Here is a 20,900-nt window from a genome sequence, read left to right as displayed (position 1 = left end):
CCCAAATATTCTTAGTCTAGAGTAGTCTGGAGAAATGTTCATAAGTTTTTCAATGGGAGTGATATTTTGTAACGAAGAAGATGGCATCCTATTAATGAGATAGGTGACAGTTAAGGCAGCTTCTGCCCAAAAGTCTTTCGGGACTTGATTTGCTATTAATAAAGTCCTAGTGGTTTCTATAATATGGCGATGTTTTCGTTCTGCCAGTCCATTTTGTTGATGTGTATAAGGACAAGATCTTTGATGTGTGATGCCATGCAATTTAAGATAATTTTGAAAATCTGTGGATAAGAACTCTCCCCCTGAATCTGTGCGAAAAATAGTAATATCATTTTGAAACTTGTTTTTAACCATATTATGAAAAGTTTGAAAGTATGAAAATACTTCAGACTTATGTTTGAGAAAGTACATCCATGTATGTCGGGAGAAATCATCGACAAAAATAACATAGTAAACAAATCCTCCTTTAGAAATTACTGGTGCAGGACCCCAAACATCCGAGTGTATTAATTCAAGTGGTCTTGAAGAGAAAAAGGTTCTGTTCTGAAATGGTAATCTTTTCATTTTGCCGAGAATACAATCTTTACAATCAAATGATTCAGAATTACAAAATTTCCCTAGATTTGGAAAATGTTGGATTTTGGCTATATGTGGGTGACCAAGTCTCTTATGCCACAGTTCCAACTCTATTTTTTGAATATTATAACAAAAAGCTTTCTTTGGCATTTCCAAAAAATCCATTTAATAGAGTCCTCCTTCTCTATGGCCTTCCCCAATCAGCTTGCCTGACTGGCGATCCTGTACCCAACAACCATGAGAAGAAAAAGAAATATTACACCCATAATCAGAAATTTGAGATACAGATAAAAGATTTAAATTTAATTTGGGAACATGTCTAATTTCTGGAATAAAGATTTTTTTTGTTTTATAAATTTTTTCAAAATTTCCTATTCCTTCTATTTCAAGAGAAGTCCCATCAGCAGTAAAGACCTTTGACACATTTGTTTTATTTTTAACACATTTGGATAGACTTTGATTATTTGGGGTCATATGAAAAGATGCACCAGAGTCAAGAAGCCAAGAAATTTTACCTAGATCAGAAAAAGATGAGGCTGTTGCGCCGGTTGAAGCTTCAGATGAGGAAGAGGCACCTTTGATGAGAGGCTGAAGAATCTCCATTAGTTGGGCCAGGGAAACTGGTGCATCCTGATCTTTAGGCTCCGATCCAGCAATTGCAGCTCTTTTTTCTCTCAGCTCCTTATGTTTGGGACATTGTGGCCTGTAGTGTACCGGTTCATGACAGTGATGACAAATACCTTTCTTCTTATCATAGTCACCATTTTGTCGGTTAAAGTGAGGAGGCCTATATGATCGAACATGATTCTCTGGTCTAGACACGGCTAAAACGGAATCATCTTCAATTTTTAAAGAACCTTTCCGGAGACGATGTTCTTCCATTGTTAACTCTTCAACAGTTTCAACAATAGAAGAAATTTTTCCCCGGTGAAGTAGGGCCGATTTAGTGGTTTCAAATTCCGGCCTTAATCCAGTGATAAACTGGTAAAAATGTTCGGCATCGAGTTGTTTCTGACGAAGCTCGATGTCTTCGGCACAATGCCACTTTGGTTCTAAAAGGGAAAGTTCTTCCCAAAGTTCGGACAACCCATTGTAATATTCACGAATAGTTTTGTCTCCTTGTGTCATCATTCGAACTTTTTCTTGGAGGTTGCACACGTGTGCAATATCTTTAAGGGAATACATATTCTTAAGGTATTCCCATGCCTTATCGGCATGATCAAATTTGGCAAGACTTGAGCATTTTTTAATGTCAACGCTATTGATAAGCCATGACATTATCTTCGCATGAGATATTCTCCATTCTTTCCATTTCTTCTCGTATGAGGCAATAACCTTGATTTTCTCTTCTTCCGATGGAGGGACCTCTTTATCTCCCTCCTTTTTAGTAAGAGATAGCTTAGGTTCCGAATCGGAACCATCCACAATCCCCCATAAGCCTTTTCCCCATATATGGTGCTTCATGATTGAAGCCCATGTTACATAGTTCGTATCGCTTAGTTTCATAGGCATGATGGTGACTTTATCATTGTCATCCATCGATTACAAGGAGAGAAAGAATAGGGATAGAAGAGAAACAAGGAAAATGAAAAAGAAAGAAAAAAAAACAATACAACAAGATGTGAAATCTTCTCCAATGAAGTGATAAAACACTTCTCTTCAAGTGGCGAACACTTTTGCAAACGGGCACGGAAACCGAGGCAGCTTTTCCTCAAGATTTAGTACTTCCGCGGCTCTGATACCATGAAATGAAATGGGGATCTTCGAAACACGAGCTTAGATTAACAAGAGCAAGTGTCAAGAATGACACTAAAGCATAACCCTTAAAAAGGGTATAACTGGAAACAAAATAAAAATAAAAATGTATTCTTTATTGATATGAAAAACCAATTGCTTAAGAAGCATTGGAGTAAAATACAAGAGGGGCTGCACCCCTTTATATACACAGCTGAAAGAGGACTCAATAGAGCTGTTGGGCACAGTCCAACAACTCTATTTAGAGCTGTTGGAATGTGTCAGTCCAACAGCTCTATTAAGAGCTGTTGGACTGTGTCAGTCCAACAGCTCTATTGCTAGTCAAGTCTGGACAGGACTTGACTAGCAACAGTCATTCTAGTTCAAACTGAACTAGATGACATAAAGACAAAAAATAAAAAATAAAGGAAAAAAATTACAGAAAAGAAAGAAATGAAAAATGTATATATATATAATATAATATTATTATATATACATATATGTACAGTTTTACATTTTAACAGGCTCCTCAAAAGAGTCATTGGGGAGCCCCCAACGGTCACAAATGTGACTGTTGGGGGCTCCCAATGACTCCTTTGGGAGCCCCCAAGGTGGCTCCCCTTTGTGGTGTATATATAGGGGTGATCCCCCTCTAGTTTTAGCTATGCTTTTGTAAAGCCCCTCTTGGGACCCAATATATTGAAGTTGATATTTTTTATGCTCTTGTGCATTTGTATCTGTGCCTTTGTGCACTTGTGAGAGTTCTCTTTTGTGCATTTGTTCACAGCATTGTGTTTATACACAAAATCTCTTTTTATAGAGATTTTCACAGGAAGATCCATGTAAACCTCCTCATTCATATTACCATTCAAAAAAAACATTTTTTATATCCATTTGAAAGATAGTTCATTTTTTAATTGATGCTATAGAAATGAGAGTTCTAACAGTGGTCATTCGAGCAATTAGAGCAAACATCTCGTCGTAGTCTATTCCATATTCTTGATTGTATCTCTTGGTTACTAACCTATTTTTGTATCTTTCTAATGTCCCATCGCATTTAGTTTTTATCTTGTAGACCCATCTACATCCCATAGTCTTTCTTCCTTTAGGTAATGTTGGATTTCCCAAGTTTTTGCCTTTTCCAAAGCTTCTAATTCATCATTCATTGCCTTAATCCATTCTTGATGATTTTTAACCTCATGGTAAGATATCAGTTCTATACCTTGGTTCAAAGGAATCATGGGATACAAATCTACTGAGCTTTTGAAATTCTTATGAATTTTCTAAGATTAAAAGAATCTACATCTTGATTTTGAGAATAGTGGATGAACCTCGGTACGTTGAGCATAGGTTTGTATGTTATTATGAGATAGATCTATATTATTAATACCCTCATTTATATTCACATTTGCATAATGAGTGTCTTCATTTTTACTCTCATCCACATCATGAATGTTTTCAGACCTTTCATGTTCATTGACAAGGTAAAAAAGAAACGAATAATCATAACTCTCTTGGATTTTTTCTTTGCTATAACCAATTTTATTTTCAAGAAAAGTGACATTTCGAGAAACATATAATTTGTTTCTTTCAATGTTATAACATCTATATCCCTTTTGGTTTTCGGCATAACCTAAAAAAACACAAGGGATTGCTTTTAGAGAAACTGTCATTCTTATTGATAAGGACAAAATATTTACATCCAAAGACTCTTAACCTTTTATAATCGGAAGATGTATTAAATAGTTTTTCAACGGAAGAGATATTTTCAATGTTTTTTGAAGGCATTCTATTTATCAAATAGACTGCCGTAAGGGCGGCTTCGGCTCAAAACCTTTTGGAACATTTCTAGACACAAGTGTTCAAGTGGTCTCAATAATGTGTCTATGCTTCCTCTCGGCTAGTTCATTTTGTTGAGGAGTGTATGAACACGATTTTTTATGAACAATCTCATATAGACCAAGATAATTTTTGAATTCTTTTGATAAATTCTCCCTCAAAATCGGTTCTAAAGATTTGAATATTGGTTTTAGATTGATTCTTTATATAACAATAAAATTTTTTAAAACAATCAAATACTTCTTATTTTTGTTTAAGAAAAAATATCCAAGAATGTCTACTATAGTCATCTACAAACACAACATAATAGGATACACCTCCTTTAGATACAACTGAAGTCGGTCCCCACACATCCGAATGCACTAGCTCAAATAGATTTTTAGATATAAAATGTCTTGGTCCAAAGAGCAAAGACTTCATTTTACCAAGAATGCAATCTTCACAAACAAAATCTCTTTCTTTATAACTTGTAAGAAATGGAAACAAGTGTAATTTGGACACAATAGGATGTCCTAGTCTTTTGTGTTAATTTTCTATATCTTTCTTTTTCACAAAATTACAAAAAGTTTGTTTTGATAACTCTAGAGATCTACTCTTCCATGGCCTCGCCCAATCGGCTTCTCGGAATGGATATCCTGTATTAAACAATCATTAGATGAAAATTGTACTTTGCATCCATGATCCGTAATTTGAGAAACAGATAAGAGATTTAAATTTAATTTTGGTACTACTCTAATATTTGGTACGTGAAAGATTGGTTGCTTTTGAAAAATTCCAAAACTTATGATTTTTAAAGACGTTCCATCAATAGTTAAACATAAGAATTATTTGGGTTAGCATGGCATTCGGATAATATGGACTCATTTGGAGTTATATGAAAAGATGTACCAGAATCAAGGATCCAAGAAGTTTTACCAGAGTCACCACTTGTAGGTACGGTCGCTCCCGAGAAGGAAGAAGCTTGAGTTTTCAACATTGGTTGTAATGCCTCCATTAGTTGAGCCAAAGATAGTGAGCCGATACATTTGGAGTCGTCTACATCATTTCTTTCAACCGAAGCAACTTTTTTGTCATTTGTATGATCATCTTTCTTTCTTTCTTTTGGGACAAAAGGGCTTTATGTGTCCCGGTTCATAACAATGATAGAATATGATTTTGCCACTTTTTTTGTATTCATGATCTCCTCTTTTGTCGCTTCTTTCATAGTTATTGGAGTTTCTTCCATTCTCATTTTATTTTTCACAAAGTAAAGAGGTTTATTGCAACTAGTGTGATTACCGGGCTTTGACATCGAGCTTTGACATAGCAAGCACGGATTCTTCATCTTTTGAGGCAGATAGTTTACAACAACAACAACAACTATGCCTTCATCCCAAAGACGGATAGTTTCTTTAATCTATTTTCTTCCATAGTTAACTCCTCAAGAGTTTCAACTATAATTGGTATACCTCCTCTATGAAGGAGAGCCGACTTGGTTCCTTCAAATTTGGGTCTAAGCTCGTTAATGAATTGGTAGAAATGCTCCGTTTTAATTTAGTTCTCACGAAATTCTACATCTTGAGGGTTGTTGAGAATAGGTGGCTTTAGTTTAAGTTCTCTTATATTAGAGTTTTTTTTGAAATTTTGTTCTCATAAGGACTTAGATGTAATTTTTTCTTTTAGCCTCTCTCTATTTAATATAGAGAGAATCCCTAATCTAAATATACGATATCAGTTTTCTGTGCAGCCGACTCTCTCTCTCTCTACACAGGTGGCTGCTCCCTTTTACATGGTATCAGAGCACTCGATCTCGGGAGCGTGATCACGAGAGGACTGATCTTCACCAACGAGGGAAAAAAAAATCCAGACTGCGTGAAAATCAGGTTTGTTGTTGCACTAGTGTGGAAGATCTGATAACAGATCTGGGATGTTACCTAGATCTGTCGTCAGATCTAAGGATGGAGCTCCTGTCGTGATTTCTTGGAGCCGTAACCATTTTTTTTAATCTGGATTTTTTTTCTCTTCATGGGGTTTTTTTTTGTGATCTCGTGTCGTGATTATCTAGAGATTGACGAGTTCCTGTTGTTGCGTGCCTGCCGTGATTGACGTGCTGGTGGTTGTTCCTGCTGTTTGGGTCACATATCAGGTTTCTGTGTTGCTGCGTGCCAGCCGTGAGCTGTTGGTTGTTCCTGCTGTTTGGGTCACGCAGCAAGTCTCTGTGATGCTGCCTGCCAGTTGTGATTGTCATGTTTTCTGTGTTGACTGCGTGTCAGCCGTGATTTTCATTTTTCTGTGTTGATTGCGTGCCTGCCGTGATTCTGAAATTTATTTCCTGTGTTTGTTGCGTGTGATCGAGATATGATTGATCTATTTAATTGTCTTCTGAAGACTTATTGGTCGTTATGCTTTATATGTTCGGGGAACAACAGTTGTCGTGTTCATCTGTGTTGCAACTGAATATTATTGTTGGTCGTGGTGTGTTTGGGTGCAACAATGGTCGTGACTCCCTGCTGTGTCGAGTTTTGTTTCGTGTTGTGTTAGTTTAAGCTATCCCTTTGTCGTGAAAGCAGCAGGAGTGATTCCCTGCTGGTTGTGGGCAGTTTTTCTTTTTCGGAAACAGCAAGGCTGATTCCTTACAGTGTTGGAAAATTCTACTTGAATACTTGTTGTTCAAGTGAGCAGTATGGCTGAAAATTCGAAATGTGATTCTAAAATGGAACAGATTGGGGAGTATAAGGCTTTTGCCAACCCCTTCTCGTACGGCTCTTCCGTAAGGTTGAATGAAACCAACTATGTCAGGTGGTCCAGAACTTTTATGATGTCGGTATCTGGACATCGTCGAAAACATATTCTGTTGGAAGACGAACCCCCTGAAAAATTGGGAAAATATGTTACTTGGGATGAAGATAATGACATAGTTATGTCATGGATCATGAATAGTGTCGAACCCCATATTGCTGATGGATTGATCTACTATAATACAGCCAAACTGATGTGGGACAATCTTCGTGATACATACTCACAAGAAACTAATGTGAGTCGTATCCTGCAAGTAGAACAGGAGATTTATAATTTGCAGCAGGGAGATCAGACCTTGGCCCAATACTATGCCTCTGTCAAAGCTGTGTTTGAACGACTTAATGCTCACAGGCCTCTTTGTTGCTCGAAGCAAAAGGATCATCAAGAACAAACCATGGTTGCTCGTTTTCTTACAGGTCTTTCTTCAGAATTTTCTGTTGCAAAAGTTCAAATGTTGACTGGATCAGATGTTCCTACTCTTGCGGATGCATATAATCGTCTGAGTAGACTTGCGATCTCTCTACCACAATCTCAGCCTGTGACTCAGTCATCTGCTCTTGTTGTCTCATCTGGTTATGGACGTGGAAATACTCAGAATATCAGAGGACGAGGACGTGGACGTGGTATGGGAGGCAGAGGAAAGCTTCAATGTACATTCTGTGGAAAATCTGGACATTTAGAAGATCGTTGCTGGGATAAGCATGGTCGGCCAACCTCTTCTCCATCAAAGTCATGTACTCCTAAAGCAAATGTTACTACTATCGAGGCAACAAACATACAGGAGAATATCTCTGCAAGTGATCGTAGTATCACTCTCAGTCGTGCTGAATATGATGAGTTGATAGCTCTTCGTCCTTTGAGTTCCACTCCTTCTGTAACTGGGGTTGCCTATTCAACCGGAAATCATCTTCATCTGACTGACAGTAAGTAGATTATTGACTCTGGTGCATCCAGACATTTGTGTGGAAATTCACTTGTTTTCTCATATATAAAGGATATTAATGCTCATCGAGGAGTCTCATTAGCCGATGGGAGTTCCTCCCCGGTCGTTGGTCAGGGAAATATTTCTATATCCTCCTCATTACAGTTGCAAAATGTTCTTCATGCTCCAAACTTTCCTTAAAGTTTACTTTTTGTTAGTTGCCTTATAAGAGAGCAAAACTGTAGAGTAATATTTGATCCGATGGGTTGTCATTTTCAGAATTTGCTGACGGGGAAGAAGATTGGTGGAGGCTATAAAGAAAATGGAGTCTACTATCTACATCATCCAATGGGTAATGTTCATGCTGCAGTGGAACACTCATTCAGTCCTTTTCAGTGGCATCGTCGTCTTGGTCATCCTTCTTTGTCAAAGCTTCGGTCGGTCTTTCCTCAAATTCCTTCTACCACATCATTTCAGTGTGAAGCATGTCAGTTGGGAAAGCATCATCGAAGTTCGTTCCCTTCGAGTCAGAGTCAGTCTAGTAATAAAGTTTTTGAACTTCTTCATGCAGATGTATGGGGTCCTAGTAAGATTCCTACTAGGACTCAGTGTCGTTATTATCTTGTTATTGTTGATGATTTCTCTAAGTTGTCATGGGTATTTTTAATAAAAGAACGATCTAAAGTTCCAAGTATTATCAAATCCCTAATTCTTGAAATAAAAACTCAGTTTGAATCTATTGTCAAGATTGTTCGCACTGATAATGCTCTCGAGTTTAAATCAAAAGGTCTCTTACAATTTTACCAAGATCATGTCATCCAACCACAAACTTCCTGTGCCTATTCATCTCAACAAAATGGGGTGGCTGAGCGCAAACATCGGCACCTGCTTGATGTTGCCAGGACCATTATGATTCAATCCAATGTTCCTGCGTTATACTGGGGTGATGCGATTACCACTGCTTGCTATCTGATCAACCGCATGCCTTCGTCTTCTGTGGGTGATCAAATTCCATTACATATCCTAAAACCTAATGCCCCACTTTTTTCTTTCTCACCAAAAATATTTGGATGTGTTTGTTTTCTACACAAACTTGGCCCTGACCGTGATAAATTAGCCGCTCAAGCTACAAAATGCATATTTATAGGCTATCCAAAAAATCAAAAGGGCTATCGATGTTATGATCCTATTTCTCGCCAAGAGTATGTCAGTGCGGATGTATCTTTCTTGGAATCCTCTCCATATTACTCTATTTTCGGTTCCCCATTGCAGGTTGATCCAGCTGAATCTTTTCCATTACCTATACCTCCTTTTCCTTTGGAATCTGTGCCCTCGTTACCGAACCAAACTTCATCCTCTTCCAGATTTCATAATCCTCCATTGGTATATGTGCGTAGAGCTCCACCTCCGCAAGAGCCTTCATCTTCTTCTTCTCCTGAGGTAAGTTCTACTGACAATAGTGATCTTCAGGATGATGATAACAGGCCCATTGCTCTACGAAAGGAGACACGACAATGTACCTTATATCCCATATCTCATTTTGTCTCCCATGCCAGAATTGGACATCAGATGAAGTCTTTTATTTTAGCCTTATCTGCTGAAACTATTCCTCTGAACTATCAACAAGCAGAACTTGATAATCGTTGGAAGCTGGCTATGCAAGAAGAAATGAATGCTTTAGTATCTCAGAATACATGGGATCTAGTTGATTCCCCAGCAGATGCTGACATTGTTGGATGTAAATGGGTATATAAAATAAAGTACAAATCCGATGGTTCTATTGAAAGGTACAAGGCCATATTAGTAGCGAAAGGGTATACTCAGACATATGGTATTGACTTATTTGAAACTTTTTCTCCTGTTGCATGGATGGGTACCATCCGTCTTGTTCTCTCAGTAGTTGTTCAGCATGGTTGGAGCTTGTGCCAATTAGATGTGAAAAATGCATTTCTATATGAGGATCTATCTGAGACCGTTTACATGCAACAACCTCCAGGATTCGAGGTTGAGGGGGAGTGTCAGAAGGTGTGTAGATTGAGAAAGGCGATTTATGGCTTGAAACAAAGTCCTTGTGCATGGTTTCAAAAGTTGTTTGAAGTGATGTCAAGCTTTGGCTTTAATAGATGCAGATCATACACTATTTATAAAGAAAACTAGCTTTGGCATAGTTGTTATGGTGGTATATGTGGATGACATCATTCTTACAGGAGATGATGTGAAAGCTATTGAAGCCACAAAGGCTCATCTTCAAAAACACTTTGTTACAAAAGACCTTGGTTCACTCAGGTATTTTCTGGGTATAGAAGTTGCTAGGAGCCGTGAAGGGATGGTTTTGTCTCAACGGAAGTATGTTCTTGACTTATTAAAGGAAACGGACATGTTGGGAGCTAAACCAGCAAATAATCCCATGGATCATAAAGTTCAGTTGTTTGAAGAAGGGTCAAAACCAATTGATAGCAAAAGCTATCGCTCCCTAGTAGGGAAGCTATTATATGTAACTGTGACCAGGTCGGATATTGCTTTAGCAGTAAGCAAAGTTAGCCAGTTTATGGACAAACCAACTGAGGTACACTGGAATACAACCATAATGATTCTCAGATATCTAAAATCCTCTCCTGGAAAGGGGTTATTGTTCAGGAAAGGTGGAACTCTGGAGATAGTAGCCTATTCTGATGCTGACTATGCTAGATCTGTAGTAGATAGAAAGTCTACCACAGGATTCTATGTGTTTTTGGGAGACAACTTGATTTCATGGAGAAGTAAGAAACAAAATGTGGTTTCCAGGTCGAGTGCAGAATCAGAATATCGGGCTATGGCCCAAACAACTGCTGAATTGATATGGGTTCGCACTGTTCTTCATGATCTCCAGGTGAAGGTTTCCTCTCCAATGACCATGATGTGCGATAACAAAGCGGCAACATATATAGCAAACAATCTTGTCTTTCATGAGAGAACAAAGCACATTGAGGTTGATTGCCGCTATGTAAGAGATATGATTCAAGCTGGTCATATCACTACCAAATACCTAAAGTCGGAAGACCAAGTTGCAGGTATGTTTACAAAGCCTCTTGCTAAGCCAAATTTCTCAAAATGTTGTGACAAGCTGAGCATGATTGATATCTATGCTCCAGTTTGAGGGGGAGTGTTGAGAATAGGTGGTTTTAGTTTAAGTTCTCTTATATTAGAGTTTTTTTGAAATTTTATTCTCATAAGGACTTAGATGTAATTTTTTCTTTTAGCCTCTCTCTATTTAATATAGAAAGAAGCCCTAATCTAAATATACGATATCAGTTTTTTGTGCAACCGACTCTCTCTCTCTTCCTTTCCCTCTCTCTCTCTCTCTACACAGGTGGCTGCTCCCTTCTACAAGGGCAATGAAGTAGAGCCAATTCATCCTAAAGAAGAGAGTGCATTGTAGTATTCCCTAATGTTCATCTCTCCTTGAGTCATATTTTTTATTTTGTTTTGAATATTGCATATGCAAGCAATATCTTTAAGACTATACATGTCTTTAAGATATTTTCATGCATCACTAGCGAAATCAAATTTCGCTAGACTAGAGCACTTGTGGATGTCCACACTATTGATGAGCCATCCAATTATCTTGGAATGTCTCATTCTCCATTATTTTTATTTCCTTTCATAATCGGAAATGGCTTTAGACATTTTCTCTCCTTGAATAACAACTTCCTTCCCCTTCTCAATTTTGGTAAGGATGAGTTTGAGCTCTTTTTCGGTACCATCAACTTAACTCCATAGACCCTTTTCCCATATTTTGTGCTTCACTATGGATGCACACATCACATAGCTTGTATCATTGAGTCGTACGGGAATAGAGATAATAACTTCCCTTTCATTCTCCATTCTTTTACAATAAAGAGAAAGAATATAGAGAGAAAAGAAGGATAATACAAGATTTGAGAGATGGTGCGCTTCTCGATGCAACGATCCACGATTCATTGTTTTACCAAGCTCACGATCCTCCTTTTGATGTTATCACGATCCTTCTCTTAATGCTATTAGAATAATACCAAAGCTCTGATACCATGTAATGAAACAGACTAAATCCAAAATGTGTCACTTATGGACATGCAAGAACACACTTCAATCAAGTAAAATACTTGATTGAATAACCGAACCACCCACACAAGGGTCAAAATATCTTTGTTATTGCATAGAAGCACTCTTAGAAGAGTGAGAAATACAAGGGCCACAAGGGCCTATTTATAATACAAAGGGATACTAAAGGGGGCAGCTCCATATGGTTGTTGGGTTAGGGGCAGCTCCAACAGCTATATGGAGCTGTCCCATCAAGTCTGAAAAGACTTATTACACAAAAATAAAAAGAATAAAAGACAAAAAAAATAAAATATGATCAGCCCTTAATGGGCTGACACCTATTATAGTAGAAAGACCGAAATACCCCAGATGGGTATTTCGGTTTACATAGGCATATATATCTTAACATGGATCTATTTGTACGAGATCCGATCCACCCTAGGACTATATATTAAGGACTTCGCCGCATAATGAAGTATCTTGGACATTTTTGGAGAAATTTCCTCCTCTGAGATCACCCCTTTCCTTTTTTGCATATTTTTCGTTGTTCAAAGGTATAATCATCTAGATTGAGGATCTCTCTTTGATTGAACCCACCGCCTCATATCATTGGGAACATGTTTCTCCCTTTTATTATGGCATCCACGATTTCTCGAGCTCCACGAACGTATCAACGAGGGCCCAAGCCCTTCACGGTTTTCAAGAAATCAGATAGGGCACCGATCCCAAGATCGAAGCCCTATCACCTTTGTCACCTGGGTGCGGGTATGGGTATGGAGGGTACGACATGACAATTCTAAAAAATATGGGTACGGGGACACAATTTATATATATATATATATATATATATATATATATATATATATATATATATCACATAAACACAAAATAAACTGAATATAATCTAAAATATATATTATATCTTGAAGATATAAAGTTATAAATTGAATACAAACTTGTATGTGCGGAGGGTAAAATGGTGTGTCCAAGTGTCGACGCGCATCGACATGGGAACACGTTTGTCGACACGGGCACAGAGGGAAAAATGGAGTGTCTGTGTGACATAGCCTATCACATATCACACACACGTGTTGAAAAGATTAAATAATCACACATAATGAGTATGGGAAATGCAATATAATTCAAGGGTGAAACATGACATGATATGATGAAGAATGCAGCCATATGTTTCAAGGTAAAGAAGCTAAGAACTTTGATTTCATATTCTTTTCAGAATCTTTCCTAATTTCAAAGGAGTTTTTAGATAAAGTAGTTATTTGATTTCTTTTCTAATGCAAAACCTGGCCCAGGGGTCTGAGATTATGAGAATATTGGGTTACTGTAACAAACTCCATGTGGTAAGTTTTGCTACAAATAGAGCTATTTCCAACAGAATTTTCACTTGTTTACATGTTCACTTATATTCTTTATGCATGATTTTCTTTTTCAGAATATATTTATTGCATCGTTCATTCATACTATTTTATTCAAAAATTATCATCTAAAATTAATTATTACTAAAAAAAGTTTGGTTTCCCTTGGTACAGAACTGGTGAATTACTTATTCCTTTTCTATTAGGCTAAATGTCACTGCATTTTATAAAGATTGAGTTTGCAGAATATATGGCATTATTGAATTTGATGTCATTAATTGTCTTAATCAAAGCCCTTAAAATTACAATCTTTTGCCTTTTTTATTTAATTTAACTTTTAATTGCCAAAAACCATAATTGAAAATCCAATTTTAAATGATATAAGCTATGTGAGATTTGGTGTTTATGATAAAGGACTTATCCTTGGTCACACCATCACAGGGTTCTCTACTTTTCCTGTGACAACAACCCGGTGCCTTGGACCATGGTTGCTAGCAGAATTGGTGCTCCATAGCAAGCTAATCATATGAACCATGTTCACAACAAACACACATATGGTGTATATTTTTTCCTTGTGAGTTAAAACATAGCCAGGAAGGATATCATAGTAAATTTACGGAAACCTTCTCCCTACCTACTTACATCCAGCCCTTTCTCCCTACCATAATTGAAGGGAAAACTTAAAATCATGAAATGCATTTCTTTGCACACCTCTTATAATCAATAATTACTTCATGCTAGATATTCTGGATAACCAATATCCTATTGTGAATGTGGCTACTCACTGAAGTGAAAGATGCAAGATTATGACCACTCTCTTCATTTTCCATGACATAGGATTTCCATGAGATGGTTTCATCTATCAACATAATCAGAACCATTAACATATTTACTGGAAAAAGTGTTTAAAAATATTTTCAAGTCACCTCAGATCACTTATCATATGGCCACAGGTTATTAAAGGTTGTAAAGATGCATTGCTGATGCACTGCCCAAGAATAAAAGCACAAAAAAGCATGGTAACAGAAGATGTTTCCAACTTAAGACAGTCTACTAACTGGATAAGTGCACATCAAGAAGCAGAAATCTGAAAAGGCTTAAAAGAAAACAAGAAACTACCTTCCTGCAATCTCCTGGTATGTGCTAGTTATGATAAAATCAGAACAATTCATTGAAATCAGATCAGCAGTAAATTGGCATGAAAAGTGATATTTTTCATCATATTTTCTCCAATATATATCTGAATCTGGATACTTTGTTTTTTCCAGAGCATGTGCAATGGTGCACTGCACAAATAAGAGAGCAACCAAAAGATCAATGTTGCAAACTTTGATACATTAAATAGAAAAAGAATTTGTCAATCATAACATAAGATAAAGTGGGACATCTGACATACCTGTGTAATTCCAAGCTTCTGTGATAACAAAGATGCAACAAGATTTCCATCACTGTAGTTGCCAATAATCAAATCTGGTGAACCATGTAACTCTGCAGCAATTTCACCGGCCACATCCTACATCATGAGACAAAATCACTAAGAAAACCAGCAAATATGACTATTCTGTGGCGATTGACCTAATCAGTTTCACAATGAAATCTCAAACGTATGAAACGTCCAACAATTTTGTCAACTTCACAAAATATAGAAAGAAACAAACTACCAGAAAAAGGTACTGTACAAATGAAACCTTTAAAATAAATCAAAACATTCACATATGAAACAATTTTACCTCTGCAAATGTCTCCAAGTAAGGCCACACATCAAATCTTGAGATCCACTTCCGAAGGATCCCCTTCCGGGTTCTGAAAGGCACCCGCAAAATATGTGTATATTGTGTTCCACTTATTTTTTCCAGTCGTTGGCCACATGTTGTCCCCTTAGCATCAGGTATCAACCGCGTCACCTAGAAGAAAAGTGAAACAATCCCATCAAACACCAGCTTCTATAAGTGAAACAAACCCATCAAACACCAGTTTTTGTAAAACCCTATAAAAGTCAAACGGCAAGAGGAAAACAAAGGATGCAGATGACTCCTTTGAAGACACAGCACAGACAGAATGTTTCTTCTTCTTTTTTTGTACAAATGAAAAACTTATCTACCAAAAGGTCTAGATAATTAGATTATTCATTAGATACATTCTAATTAGGGAAAAGTTAGGGTACTGCATAATCTTACCACAAGTATTCTAGGACTAACGTTCAGGCCTTGCTTTTGTATTCTAACAAGCATCTCATTCTCTAAAGCACGAACTTGATCCAGTATATACACAACCTGCAAATAATAATATATTGACAATTTTATGTTGGTTTCAGCACGAAAACAAAACAGCTTCTACATCACTTAACAGAACAAATGGGTGAAACAATTGTAACATATGTAATGCAAAGAAAGTTTAAGTTCAAAATCACAATCAAACCAGTCAATCTAAAATCAGCATCTGAACTTCCAAGTGTTTAATTGTGATACCTGTCCACCAGTGTCCGGAAGGCCTAGCACATTGGCTTGGCCAAAGTATCCATGAGGAGAAAGGATCACAACATTAAACACCATTGGGATCCTTCCCAAAAATGCCTCCAGAGCAGAAGGATCAGGCGCTTGTAGGATGTCCAAGAGTAACCGGACCATCTCCAACACAGATTGAGCTTTGTCACCCCAACCTCTCTCTAGACCCATTTCTTGAAATCTGATCACAATATAGAATGTAATGAGAATCATCATAAATGCTTGCAGTTCAACTTTTATGCAACTTATAGACCATTGTAAGGAGAAACTATGATCCATAATATTTGCAAATGGAGAAAGTTCTTACTTCTTACAGTTCACCTTACTTTGTTGTGTCTAAAAGTTAGAGAATTTACTTCAAAAGATACTTACTTGTATTCAAAGTCAGAGAATGGTACATCAGAGGGAAGCATAGAAAGATATTCCTCTGCCTTTGACAAGGCAGACAGAAGCCTGGACAAACTCTTTATTCTCTCATTCACCATCATCACCTACAAAAGTTTTGACAGTCCACAGTCACCTGTCAATAATAGTATTTCTAAAGAAAACCATAGGACTTTTCAGTCCACATGAGGAAGCTTCTTAGTGGTTCTATTGCATCAATTCTTACATTTCCAAATTTTTCAATAAAACAGAAAACAGAAGGATTGGAAAATATTCACTGGCAAGAAGCAGAAGCATTAGCAGGATGTCATTAGATTTACATGCAGCGTATGTACCAGGCTATCACACTAAAACAGAATAAAGAAAAAAAAGTGATTTGCAAGTTTAGGCTGCATAAATATGCTATAGTTAGCTAGACCACTTTTAATCTTTGATAGGACATGAAAGATAATGCAGAAAAAGAAGAAAGAGAAATGGGTTCACATGTTACAATGAGAGAGATAGAGAGAGGCTTTTGAAAATTATTTATGCATATGACTCATCGAGTTTGCCTTGAACTGTTCAAAAGGACAAATATGCCCCTAATGAAATACTTCTACACTTACCATGGATATGTGTCACACATATTGTTTCTCATCATCTTATTTCAATTTATTTATAATGGATGAAACAAAAGAAGATGATAAATCCTGACAAACATCAGAATAAAGAACATCAAGTCATGATAGCTGTTGCTAGTGTAACCTACTAACATGCCATGCATATTTATAGTTCATGCAATTAAAAATCACTTAGATATTACTATTACTTTTTCTTTTCTAAGTTTTTAACCCAGAAGTCAACATGACCTGACAGAGTAGCTGGGCTGACCTGAGATCACTACTCAGGTCTAAAAGAGAGAATCTAAAAAATTTATAATTCTTTTGAAATATGGTTGGATAATAAGCTCATTTTGAAATATTTAATTTTTCTGAAATATGGGCTTAGCCAGTGTCCACTCCTAAGTTTATAACTATATATTGCATCGCATTAAGAGAAGGCAAATGAGCGAGATCACAGTTTAGACTTCTGGTGAAAGAAAGAATAATAAAAGAACAGTGATGACATGTGCAAGAATCATCCTCAGATCAAACTCATTGAATTTGCCTTGAACTGGTTATGCTGCATATCATTCAATGAGTGATGATATTACCTGTATATAATTTTTTAGTTTTTTTGTTAGAGAAACAAGCGAAAGACTGTAACATCCAAAAAGATCAATACCGTATTTATGAAAATACAACATCCCTTCCAATATATATTGGTACAGTAAGAAGAAGTCATGTACTAGCCGTAATCTCCAAGGCAAAGGAAAGCAAAACTTAGAAGGTTCAACGGTTTGCTTAAGTGTTCTATGTTAGTCAAGAATTAAAGAAAACATAACTTACATGTCCCTTATACTTGTGCGCTCGGAGGAAATCAAAAAGAGGTTCCATGCAGCCTGAATCATGGAACATTTTTGATGAAAGACTGCGGTTAAGAAATTGCACACCATTTCCGATCCATGATGACTGGTTTGGACGAGGAAATGAATCGTTAAATGGTCCAAAGTCCAGCTCGAGGACGTAATGATCATCAAAGCTGCACAGGATGAAGACAAACATGTAAAGCTACAGAGATCAAGATCTAATTTCTAAACACACTAACAAATGAAATGGAACAGCATGGATCAGTGAAGACAGAAGGCTTAAAAGATACTCAACCGTCCATCCACAAGACTTTCTTTGAACTTTAAATACTCTGCTACATTCATCTGTTCCACATTAAGTTCGTGAACGTTTACACGAACAAATTCCCAAACTCCAGGCCTTGGACGCACAGCCATTGCAACACAAGGTGGTAAAACTATTGCTTCCTGCGAAATGGTTGATATTAACATAAAATTAGTGGTAATATATATCAGCCAATCGTGATTATTGTGGACATCAAAAAACTAAATGGCATTATTATACATGGTTGAGAAGATCCACATTTGTTGGAACAAAAAGGGAAAAAAACAGAAGAATTTATTTGTATAAAAAGATATAACAATAAGGTTTATACACACACACACACACACATAGAGAGAGAGAGAGAGAGATTTCCACCTGTGTGAAATTCAAAACATCTTTGAAGTATCCATCATTAAGGCTTTGCAATCCCTCATCTTCAGCTATCATATTTGCAAGCTCATCTACCAATTGATGAGGTTGTAAAATACCCTTACCTTGATCAACATACCTGTGGTAAAAACAGCAGCAGCAAAATTACAATTTATAACTGAAGCCAAATGCATGTGTCCTTTCTACAAGAAAAGTTATGTAAGTAGAAATCTTAGAGATTGATTGGGTTTAGATTATCAAGATCTTGAGAAGACCTTGGGAATGTATCCTTTGTTAAGGTGTATAAAACAATAGCCAATACCATGCCATATCCCAACAACAACTATTTGTGAGATAGAGATGAAGATCGTAGTCTGCATAACAGTTAAGCATCAATCAAACACAGAGTTCTCACAGTAAAATCCTTGTTTTAGTAAAGATGTGTGCAGCCTCTTAAATAATAGCTGAAAGGTGCACAAAGTTGCCAAGATGATTGTTCTGCCAGAACTTAGAAGGTATGCGCTAGTTTGTGTCTGTGTCTGTGAATGATATTCAGCCTTGTGACATCTACATTCATGTGTGACGTCGCCTAAATATTCAGCCCTCTATGCAACCGACATGAGCCTCACCTTGCAGCTTTATGTCAGATATAAAAATGTTGGATCCTCCTTTTCCTCTCAGAAATTCAAACCCGATACCCCCTAGTTAAGAAACTAAAGATAGTGTGGCTGTATCCAACCAGTCATCACATTCATCCTCAACCGAGTAAGTTGTGTTGATGGTCAAGAAAATGGTCACACGACTGTTGTCGTCTCTTGTTCTCCACCTCTTTTGGTCATCCAGTTCAAGTCTCACCTGGTCAAAAACTTAAGACGACGCAACCTCATCCGTCCAGGCATCACATTGATCCCCCAGCAGACAGGTTTTGCAATACAATAGTATCGTAAAGAAAGATCAAAGATGGCCTCTAACATGTTTTCCTACTCAATTATTACAAACAAACGCAGCATGATCCCAATCGTTTGCTCACGGACTCTACTCTGCTGTTTCAAAAGTCTATAGACATAAATTTCCAATTCCACCACGATTTTCACTGGACAGAGTATGCAAAACTGTGTTATGCGAAAATCACGGGGCGTAAGTAGTTTTATTTTCTTCAACGAGCAATTAACGGTATTTAGCTAGCGATTACGTGACTAAATAAGTCCTCGTGCATTTTAAACTCAGTAAGAAAGCATATGTCCCGGTTTTCCCAGCTTTTTCACTTCAATCCGCTTCTTCCTTTTCCTATTCTTACACTTTCCCTCCATTCCTTGGAATCCGTTTTCCCAAACTCTCCTCTCCAAATCGATCCAAGAAGTTACCAAAGGAATCACACGCTCAGCATCAATACGTGCGATCATTTTCATCCTACAGAATCCACTAAAATCCTCGCGGAAAAGATCAGCTGCGGAATCAAGCAACTCAGAGCGATCGTTTTTCCATGAAAATCCCACAAATTCCGCCAAATTTTTTCCGGACATACGAATTCAGCCAAATTTCCACGACTAAGAATCGTTCAAAAATTAAAAATTAAAAAAACGCTTAAAACAAGAAACTACTTCGCTCAGTCTAGCGGAACTACCAGACCATGGCGTTCACAGTTGCAGACAAAGAAGAAGATGAGGGAAGGATCGGGAAGAGGCAGGAGGAACCTAGATAGGAGGCAAGCGAGCTCGTTCCGGTGAGCGAAGAGCGAGTCCTCGACCTGCTCCCGCATGCTCAGCATTCGCTTGAACCCTGGGTTCGCCATCATCACCCTCCGCAGAAAAACCTAAGCAACGAAAACCCTACGGGTTCCCCCTTCTTCTTCTTCTTCTGCTTCTTCTCACACTCCAGAACGCCAAGAAGAGGAGTTGCTTCGTTGATGGTTTTGAATGGGAAAGCTCTGGTTCAGTGTTCTGCGTGGTTTTAAGGCGCCACGTTCAGAGACGAGATTCGGTTACCACTTCTCTCCACTTAGCATGTTATTTAAACTGAGGAGTGATCGCATGCGCGTGTCCCTCATGTAGTTAAAGCAAGAATACATCCATCCATTTGTCAAATACCCGAATCCCAAATGTCAAGTCCTTTATTTTTTACACGGAAGCTGGCGTTAGGCAGACCTTTACCAGATATCCCTTAAGCCAAATGTGGTAGAGGGATTCGAACCTGGGCCTTCAGCTTGGCACAGGACCTCGCTTACCAAGTCCTTTGCCCCCAAAGGGGTTTGGCGTAGTGGGAGTGGGGCCTAGGCCGCTAAGCAGGCGGTCTAGGTTCAAATACCATGGGTGTCACCCCTTGCGCAGAAATTCTTTTGTGACAAGGTTAAGTTCACGAAGTTTTACGCTGCCAGGACATTGACTATGAGTATAGCAGGCAGAGAGGAGCGCGGCTAGTCTCTGATCCTTTGGGCGGTTTCTCCATGTAATTATAAAAAGAAATGCCAAGTCCTTTTTTTAACCAGTGCCCTGGACTCCAAACCAAAATTGGATCGGGTAACTGTTCTTGATCCAAATATGAAACCACAACGCTTATTCTGAAATTCTATCCAGTGCCAGACCCATCCACTGTTTTTCCCTGAAGCTGAGTT

At 37.7% G+C, this 20,900-nt stretch overlaps 1 protein-coding gene across 1 annotated transcript in view; it reads right to left on the bottom strand.

The window, feature by feature from the left end:
• Positions 1–20,212, bottom strand: part of LOC149820539 (sucrose synthase 2-like) — a 74,755-nt gene extending 54,543 nt beyond the window's left edge. Inside the window, exons 1-10 of the mRNA XM_089982458.1 lie at positions 19,984–20,212; positions 18,296–18,428; positions 17,912–18,063; positions 17,597–17,789; positions 16,158–16,276; positions 15,750–15,966; positions 15,459–15,554; positions 15,012–15,185; positions 14,678–14,794; positions 14,401–14,567 (exon numbers count right to left, since the gene is read on the bottom strand). Coding sequence (XP_089838584.1) covers positions 14,401–14,567; positions 14,678–14,794; positions 15,012–15,185; positions 15,459–15,554; positions 15,750–15,966; positions 16,158–16,276; positions 17,597–17,789; positions 17,912–18,063; positions 18,296–18,428; positions 19,984–20,084 — 1,469 coding nt within the window. The 5' untranslated portion in view covers positions 20,085–20,212. The remainder of the gene's footprint in view (positions 1–14,400; positions 14,568–14,677; positions 14,795–15,011; positions 15,186–15,458; positions 15,555–15,749; positions 15,967–16,157; positions 16,277–17,596; positions 17,790–17,911; positions 18,064–18,295; positions 18,429–19,983) is intronic.
• Positions 20,213–20,900: the final 688 nt, after the last annotated feature.

This window comes from Nuphar pumila, chromosome 12 (genome assembly GCF_984573655.1).
Source record: "Nuphar pumila chromosome 12, dmNupPumi1.hap1.1, whole genome shotgun sequence".
NCBI lineage: Eukaryota > Viridiplantae > Streptophyta > Magnoliopsida > Nymphaeales > Nymphaeaceae > Nuphar > Nuphar pumila.
This window is presented reverse-complemented; position numbering and strand designations above follow the sequence as displayed.